The sequence below is a fragment of the Diadema antillarum genome, unplaced genomic scaffold (genome assembly GCF_040938485.1).
Source record: "Diadema antillarum isolate AM-2024a unplaced genomic scaffold, OU_Dant_1.0 seq00001249_RagTag, whole genome shotgun sequence".
NCBI lineage: Eukaryota > Metazoa > Echinodermata > Echinoidea > Diadematoida > Diadematidae > Diadema > Diadema antillarum.
Window position 1 is genome coordinate 547,501 of NW_027272035.1, and position 10,008 is coordinate 557,508.

General features: G+C 39.3%; 1 protein-coding gene across 1 annotated transcript in view; it reads right to left on the reverse strand.

The window, feature by feature from the left end:
• Positions 1 to 9,299, reverse strand: part of LOC139745266 (protein FAM124A-like) — a 16,039-nt gene extending 6,740 nt beyond the window's left edge. Inside the window, 1 exon segment of the mRNA XM_071655667.1 lies at positions 9,192 to 9,299. Within this exon segment, the coding sequence (XP_071511768.1) occupies positions 9,192 to 9,298 (107 nt within the window). The 5' untranslated portion in view covers position 9,299.
• Positions 9,300 to 10,008: the final 709 nt, after the last annotated feature.

The window sequence follows — 10,008 nt, forward strand, 5'->3', positions numbered from 1 at the left end:
GATGACAATGGGCAGTGTAGATTCACTCGCACGCGAATTCGTAGAACCACAGCGAGAAGACTAAACCGTCTTCCCTGAAAACAATACTACGTTGACGTCAATCAGTCTGAAATCATTAAGAGTGATGTTCTTATAAAATAAAATGTCAGAATCTCTCGCATGTGTTGCTTGTTTCAAAGAAGTCCCTGGATCTCACAGCCACATTATGACCCTGCAGAGGATGTCGCCCTTAGTTTTTTTTTTTTTTTTTTTTGTCAACACTCCAGAATCTCCTAATTATCATCATTGCAAGGAACATTATCATTTGACGTTGACCATTCATATATACACTAAAATATATCGACAGATTGTTTCATACAGTCTTTATTGACAGTAATCCATGCAGAAAACACACGTCAAAACAGTATCTGCTATAACAGAAAATGGATGTGTCCCAAAAGTGGAATTTTTCATATTCTTTCATGTCTCTTTGAATCACGCTTCGTGCCCTGCCTGGACAAGTTACCAGCATGACTGGTATGCTTGAATCGTGATTGAAAGCTTGCCTGATAACATAAACCCTAATATATCAAATCTAAGAGCGTAAGAATCAGGACATAATGCTTTTCAGACATTTGATATAATACCCTCTCCGATACATGTTATTCGACTGATTTTAATCAAAAACAAAATGGATCCATGAAAATTTAATGACGGGGATTATCCCTGTTGTCTTTTTCTTTTAGTTAGAGTGCAGCCGACTTGCATCAGCCAACAAGAATATTCAAGTCTTTGTCATGCCTTAAGGTTTTCGGTTTTGTGATGTTTTATTTGTTGTTTTTATGTAGTGGCAAGTACATAATAGTTTAACAACTCTCATCTCCTCATTACAGTGTAGAAACGCCTCCTTGATATTTTCGAGAATACTGTAAAAGAAATCCAGGAATTTGCAAAGGCTCTCCTTTCTGCAAACCGCGTGTTTGGCGCGAAACAGGTTTAACAAACTGTGTACTTCTAGCGAAAGAAAAGGTAAGTACATGTATTCTATCAATTTTGTGTGTGGCTTTTTTTTTTCCTCGGTCGTGCCTTAGGCATCTGTCATTAACTTCAATAGCTTCCAAGAGGTAGCAAATTTGAAATCATTATCATTATTCAGACATGATAATATGTCTACGCCATTCAAAGTTCGTGTAAACTGTCATCAGCCAATCACAGAATATGGAAGCAAGCTTCGAAAATGACTGCTAAGATGAGATGACGTCAGTGCTTCGATTTCTATGCTATAGACTAAGAAATATGGATGGAGAGAACTATGAATTGAGGAACTATGGACGGAGAGAACTATGGATGGAGATAACGACGGATGGAGAGAACTGTGGATTGAGAGAAATATAATGGATAGAGAGAACTAAATGGATGAGGAGAACTACGGATAGACAGTTAGCTCGAAAGGGAAATGGAGACCTCGAGGTGTTCCAACTCGTCATATGGAAGTTTGACCCATGACACCATGAATCGTCCATGAATGCCAGGACAGGGCATTCGACGGACATTCTCATGAGGTGATTTTTGGTTTTGCTGCTGCATGCAATAAATGCCCTGTGGGATTCGCTAAACTCGGCTCACAACATTTCCTTGAACATTGGAAGGAGGGGGCAAAAGAGAGTCGCTTGACCGGTGATGCGGAGAGAACTTGGCAGAACGCGTTCGCCAATCAAACAGGCTCGCCCATATATCCTAACGTTGGCTATCATTAATTCATACTTCACCTTTCGAAATCATCTCGTATAATGTCCTGGCTCTTTAGTACAACTGTAGTAAATACCTAAGGAAATTTTCTTTCGATGAGAGGGCAGAGAGTATCTGAAATCCTCCCATATCCGTCCTGTTCCGCATCAAGTGGTTGGTTATTCACTGGGTTATCGCTCTCCCTCGTTCCACGTATTTGCACCAGGGTTCGCCAGGGTTGACAACGCACCAGTGAAAGAAAAGATTGACATCTTCTGAGAAAGCTTGTCAGCTCTTCACCCTAACCCTCGATAGGCCTCATACAACTCCCATGAACCACAAACAATACAAAACACACACAAAAAAACAAACAAACCATGCAGGATTATCCTAAAACAAAGAGAAATATCGCCTCCTAAAGATCTGTTTGCTTAATTCTTGTTTTCGAGGAAAACTATGCGAATACATATATGTGACATTGATTAACAAGTAGAATAGTATTTCTATTCGTGCTTTGCAATGATAACATGACAATAAAATGAAACGGCTACAAAAAAAAATGTGTCCTTTAAGGTTCAATCACTCATTTCATAAATTGATTTGTATACATGTACTTTCTTACATGTCTTAGTACCTGAGTCAGTGGGTTTATAATATCCGATGTTTATTCGCAGTTCTTAACTCAACATTTGATGGATTGCATAGCAGCAAAATAAATCTCATTTAAGTAGCAGTAGGTCCCTGCAGCCATCAAGAAAACAGAGCAAATAAAGTGGTTTCTCTCCCGTGGGGTGGGAAATTATTCATCAAATACTTCAGAATGTTGTGACTGCATGCAGCTACAATTCATATGAGAAAAAAAATGAGTGTTCCCATAAGCAATTCTGATAATTCGCTAACCTTTGTATTCAACGGTATGACATTACCTTTTTTGCCAGCATTTGTGAATAAATTTGATGAACATACACCATGAATTGCACATAGTTGGATTAAGATACTCTCTGTTTTACAGGTTTCCACCAGAATTTGATCATTGAGATCTAACATTTTCAGTATATCAAAATCCAGTGTCTGCTTCTATCAAACTGCTTTCAGGCTAGCTGGCTTTCTCTGCAGACGAATAAAAAAAAATAAATAATGATGGCATACGTTCAGCTCCTGCAAATGAAATCATGATAGAAATTTCGCACCTACCGGGGTGCTTCTGAAGGTCCAACAGAAACAACTCTGGATCGAATTTGGCAACTGCGTTGCTATCGAGAATAAACCTTCGCATATCCTTGGAAACCGTTCACGTACCACCGTCCAATGTCTTCCCCGTCATCAGATGTAGGCCCTATATCCGCCATCGAAGTGCATCTAGCTTGGCTTACGCCCGGGAGCAATTTTGATACCTGCGAAGGAGATCGCTCGCCTTTCAAACCCCACTGATTCATAGAGGAGAGACAAAATGTGTTTGTTCAGGCATAGGAGCTAACAGCTCGATACATATACCACATGATTTGGCTTCTTTCCCACTCGGCAAGCTTGAGCTGAGGTAGTCACATCATGCCCTGTACAGCATCGACATTCCATCGAAATAGACAGAGAAGGTTCAATTCTGTGTTACAGAACAACTGACTGGAAAGAGATATCACTGAAATACTTGATGTTTACGTGAATGGAATATCCTAAGTCTTGCTCTGCTTCATAAAACGTTCTTGGTCCAAGTCACTCCATAACCAACAGCCTGTCGTCAACTTGAATGTAAAAGATTACTGCATAGGAGGGTTTCCTAGATAGATAGGCTTGCTCGCAAGAGGTACACCTAATACTTCTTCACAGTGACTCTCCATTGATACTTCATAATTATGAATGGATGACATTGGTCTTCTCAAGAAAAGGAGTATGCAGGAGGTAGGAGAGCTGTCCTTTTGCAGAAATTGATTCGAACACAATAGGATGGGATTACATCCTTATGCTCAACTAATTCAACCGACAACGGCAAGTACAGTAATTCTTCAGTCGCCCAAAGTCAAAGTCAAGAGAGTAACGGGACCCACAGTAATCCTTCATTAATCCCTCCTGAGGCGATTAGAAACTAATCCTTCAGGCATCCTATTATGTTGAGGTTCTTAATCTTTGAAGTGTGTTCCAAGTAGGGTCACACTCTTTGGTCAAGAAGTATAGGATAGAGAAAAGAAACCATTGATCGCAACATCAACGGAGCTTTGCCAACAGTGCATAGAGATGTTTTGCTTGAAGCGGATAGAGATGTCATTAATTTCCTCTCAGCTTCTTTATCCTCTTTCACTCAACTTAACCTTGTCCTAAAAAGTACGTTGTCGGCAAACTTTGGTGGTTCAACGTCCTTATCTACCCCCTCCCCTCCACACACACACACACACACACACACACACACACACACACACACACACACACACACTCACAAATCTAGGATGTCGACGTTTCTGTGCAGCCAAACAATGTGAGCGCCTGTTTTTTCTGTAAGTGTCTGTAACACTAAAGAAGAGTGTCCCAACTGCATCACTACAAAAGGCAAACAGACAGGTCAAAAACAGATATGAAAATATTGTAAGATTCACATATTGAATTTTTAAATCATACACGCAAGTGGATTTTATTTACAATAATGCTTTAAGATGAAAATCTTAAGAGTTTTGTATCAGAAATGTCGGTTATGAAGAAACAAAATCGCTAAATATCAAGTATCAGCATTAGTTTCGCATTCAATCAACATTATCAGTTTTTAGATTGCGTTTGGTTTAAAGAACCTGACATCATTGCGACTTTGTCTTGAACACTGAAAAAAAATGGTGTTAGATTCAACACCATGGGTGTTAGATCTAACATCGATCAAGTGCCATGCAAGAGAGGACCACACCCACAGGTCTAGAAAGTATGTTGTGATGGTGTTGAAAAATGTTCATCTGGCACTTCGTGGTGTTAATTTGACACTGTAGCTGGTAATATTTTTGACACTGCGCTGGCATTAAATTCAACAATGACACTGCATGGTGCTGATTTGATATTGCTGGTGTTAATATCAATGATACAACACCGGTCAATAGGAGACCACACCAACTGGTGTTGCTGTGGTGTAAATGTGTTCACACCTTTTTTTTTTTTCTTCAAAAATCAAGTACTTTATCGGAAAATTCTTGATCGTCTTGTTGAAGTTCAAAATCAACAAGAAGAACAGTAACTAAGAAACTATAAAAAAAAAACCAATTTCATACTTTGAAAGGACATCCGGAGGTGTTAATCTAACTCCATAAATGAGCACCAGAATTTTAACACAAGCTCGGTGTTTCATATTCAACACCGGACTTTTTGCAGTGAATGTGTGAGAATAGACGACGAATAAAAGCAAGAAACTGTGACCTCACCATTACCCAGCCATAATGACAAATCTATTCACCTGGATGGCGAGTAACAGACATGAGGAGAAGTCACGTGCATAGTGTCTGGGACAATGGACAGCTGGAATATTCGACTTTAGTGTAAATTTCTTTCCAAATGAATTTTACGACAAGTACGGCAAGTTCAATTCATATTTTGTGATTGGTATTATATTGGTGATATTAATGTTCAAAGGGATACCCTTAGTTGTTTTGTCTTTTCTTCTGCCATATGACGCCAACCTCATGAGTTATTCGATGACATCACAATCGAAGAATCAGTGTCTTTCGAAGTGTGGTTAACTATCATGATGCCTTAGAGTATAATGTTGTGTTTATTACACACGCAGTGCAGACCTCTATACAGACAGGACTGAACGACGTCGCGTTCATAACAATTATACTCGGCATATACTCAGACACAGTTATAGAAAACAAGAAGAAAATTTAACAAGCTGCGTGGACATGTGTTACTAAACCTATTAGGGTGAAACTCTAACAGAGGAAAACCCAGTGTTTTAGTAACAGGGCAGAAATAAGACAATAAACAATTTTGGACTTCATCCTCTCCTTAAAGATGGAAGGTATTGTATCCAAAGCATAATAGCGAATCCTACCGCATTAATGTCCAATTATTCATAATTCTATCGGTATGGGTTGAATGAAACTGCCCCTTAAAAGAATTAAGAGCGTCTACGTATAATTTTATACCGTTATACAAAATCATGTCTTTTGAATACACGTCATTTACGTCACACACTTTAAAAGCAGACGTTATGCTCACTCGACGTGACGTCATTAGCGTAATCAACTAGTAACACTCCGGGTTAGCTGCCTGTGCGGAATGTCATGGATTATATACGTTTTCTGGATGCTCTCTTTATACCTCTGGTCAACATATGAAATTTCCAGGATACTGTCTTTTTGCCGTTTTCCTCCTCAACATCAAAAGTTGATTGCTTCACACAAGGTTTGAGAAAAAAAGATAAAATATAATCTTTTGGTGTACAATAAGGAGCTTATTTTTCTGCTCATCTATTTCGAGTCTCTCATAGGAGTGTGGACGTCTGATGACAAACTGACGATTAAACTGACCCATGTAGTGCTTGGTACCTGCCTAATTCCTTTGCTTCGATTTCAGCAATTTCATGCAAAACAACTTTCTCGTTGACGTAACTATCTTTTAACAGCGACACATCAATAGACAAAGGTGTTCCATCGATCCGTCGGGTCTGAAAAGGACCTCGTGAATCCCGACACAATGAAGACGACCACTGCATTACAGCATGACGTACAATGTTAACAGCTCCCCTCGTAAACATGCTGTTGAGGGCAGTCATATAGTCCAGCTTTGGGTGAAATATTGCTAAGATAGTGTTTTTCTACCTTCGCACAAATGGCTAATCAGAAAAGGCACCTTTCCATTTAGGAATTGCGCCCAAAATGCAACACAAAGTCAACTGCATGAACAAAGTTATTGAGTATTGTTTAGATCTAACAGTTCAAAGAGATCGTTGATTATTAAACTGTACATACTTCTATGATAAAACAAAATGAAAACGATATTATAAATGCATATTCAAACTTAACAATTACATGTACCTGCTGTTTAATAGACAAATCAAGCAACTCTAAATATCAAAGAAATGCAGGGGTATTAAAGACGGGGTACTGTAACCCTAATTCAAGTTAATAGACAAAAGTATTGTAGAGATCAAAGTTTGTTAAACAGTTCTGGAAAGCTATATTGTATATTATACTCCGATCAATTCTAAACCTTAGTGAAAAGCCTTGATGTAACGTAGGGCCTGTAATAATGCTTCGTGTGTTTCATTGCAACCCTGAAAATCAGATTCCATTCATAAGGTTGTATATTGTACAGGTAAGTAATTTAATTTCAATTTCAAAGTTTATTTCATTTTTCGACAAAACATATATATTTCACTTCCTTTTGATGACAGAGAATAAGATAAAAGAACATTGTACAATGAAAAGACTATACAATAATTGAGGAACCTACAGAAGTGGTCGAAATATATACAAATACAGTACATGTATAATTCAGACCTTTCCTCAAAATGATAAAACTGGAAACTTCTTTGGGATGGAGAGGGAAACAATATTGTAGATTTCAAGTGAATTTATTCGGACCCCAAAAAAATTCAAACCGTTATTCTGGTACATAGTGAGAGCGTATTCCCTAGTGACATGTGGTTATTTGTTGCTGGGTTTTTGTTTTTTGTTTTTTCATTTCTTTTTCGAAACCTCCGAGGTGTATTACCGTAGAATTTCATGCACCATTTTGAGACATTATTTTTCAACCATGCAAAATTTCGTGATGTTTGCAAAAAGGATATCCAACCTTTAACAGCATGACATGTGTGGGGTGGGGTCTACTAGTATACAAAGCGGTCCTTGCTCAAACTATCTTGCGAATGATACGAGATTGTTTTCTTCACCATGGGATATCCATGATTCCATATAAACGAATAAATGAAAACGTTATAAAGCACTATGAATGACTTCATAGGAGGACCCAGGCAGGAAGCTATGCAATGAATAATGATCAGTCTCCTCTCAAATACAACACTATAAAGAGAGCTTGAAACTGAATGAGTTATTATTTGTGAAATACCGGTAGGTCATCATTGACACGGCGCCCCCGCAGCCGACGCGCCCTGGGCGGATTCAGGGAAGTTTGACTGACCCGGGACTTTTTTCCAATTCTTTCTTTCTTTCTTTCTTTCTTTCTTCCTTTCTTCCTTCCTTTCTTCTTCTTTGTGAGTCTGTTGCATAAAGCGTGCATGCAACAGCCATGTGTGTCGATCGAGCTGTGTCAATACATTAGCGTATTTGTTGTAGCCAGCGGTCGCGGGATTCAGCTCTCTGCCACGCGCACACAATGCTGTTCCTCACCCAAGGAACGTGCAGAAAACACATTTGAAGCGCTTTTAGATGGACACATTATTATAATACATCTTCACCCCCTATATCTTGTCATAATACTATGCATCCGTTTTTCGTTTGTCTGCTCTAATCAACGTAAGAAACCCATCCTGCTATTGCATATCAGCCTAAGTAATATTCCAAGAAATATAACCGGGTTGAATCCGAGTTGGCACATTATGTGACGATGACTTTCTTGCCAGCTGTTTCTGCGATATGATAACAGCCCAAGCATGTTTGTATATTGATATACAGTACACGCTTCTACCAGTGAGTCATACTGATCAATAAAAAGGGTGGGAGAATTTTAAAAAAAAAGTTTGAACAAACGGGCTAATTTAAAACGAACAGATGGGCAAAATTCACAGACGGTGTAAATATTGGCCACAAGTCGATGTCAAATAAAAGTATTTGAGTTCGTCATTGTTTGGCGTGGATGACAGCCTATCCTCCTCGCTCTCATTGTCGTGATTATCTGAACGACATATTAATGTGTAGAAAAAAAAGGTGTATCATCATGCATTTATCTTCATTGCTTCTCAACAGAGGTCTTGAAGTGTACATGATAATAATTAAATCAACCTCATAAAAACAAATATCTTGTGTTGGGACCAAGTGCACGACGAAGTTGTGAGGCGGTGGCATGATTATCTCATAAATTCATGACGTCCAATGTTGTGGCTATTACTGGTAATTTCAATCTCATGAAAATGTAGGAAATTCTTGATTCTAATTTCCAATTCTTTGGAGATTTTGATTAAACACGATTTGTTTTGAGTTCAGTCTATTGTAATAAAGTTAAGTTGACTCAAATTTCAATTATGATATCAATGCCTTGTGCATCCTCCCAATGAAAATACGGAGGAAAACACAAAATAATACACAAACAAATGTAAACTTGTGAATAGTGTGTCACCTAACACGGCTTAGATGAAGTGTGGGCTAATCACAAAATAAAGAAAAACATATTTGATCTGCGTTATGTGAGATTGTACGTAACGGTATAGGTATGAACGGACACCAATGCTTATGCATGGACAGGCGTCACGAGTGAAACGCCTCTTTTGGTATAAACCATAACACACTAATAATTGTATGCCACGTCATTGGAAACAATGAGTTGACAATGATACGTACTGGTGATGAGGGTCACTGATGGAATAGAGACCAGAGGTACAACAGGAGATATAGTCATACAGTAATCTCCTCCTCTTGGTATCATCTCCCTTGAATCCGACAGGCATTCTGACTCAGGGGCGCCTGATAGTCCACCATCTAGAAGTAACACCTGCCACAATGTAGGTGCTTGTCAGACATTGAGTCGGCTTTGACGTTCTCGGGAAATGTTTCCCGTAAAGCCTAAATGTAGATCTATGATCGAAGGGGTGGTACAAGAACGAGGAATACTTCGGAAGCGAGCAGGAGTGATCCCTGTAGCGCTCATAAATGCTCACATGATAACAAGTGGGTGTTGTCTTTGATTGCAGACGATCACTCTTTCGACACCACAGCCATGCATGTAGGGGAAAATCCCCATTGAGTCTCATTCAGAAGCATGCATGGTTGCTGGAAAGCAGGAATGGATAATTAAGATATAGGCCTTGACAGGCACCGATGTGCTGATCTGTTGCAAGGGCTTGTATCAGCAGCTACCTGATAACCAGCTTTGTGACAGCTTCGCAATGGTTCTGCTCAAATCCATTGCTTCATCGACACACGAAGACTGCACTACATTGCGTGTTACAAGGGTACGTGTGAATCAGACCAACCGTTGCTCGTCAATCGATTGCTTGTGGAGGCTTGCAAACAAAGGTCGACTCGTTAGGGGACATTATTGCATCCACTGTTTCCGTGTGGTCAAACACGTTCACTGGCAGACTGGTCGTGTGGATTAGTCACCGTGAAGGGAGGATGAGGTCAGTTGACGAAAGGAGGAGGATGCAAGCGAGGAGCG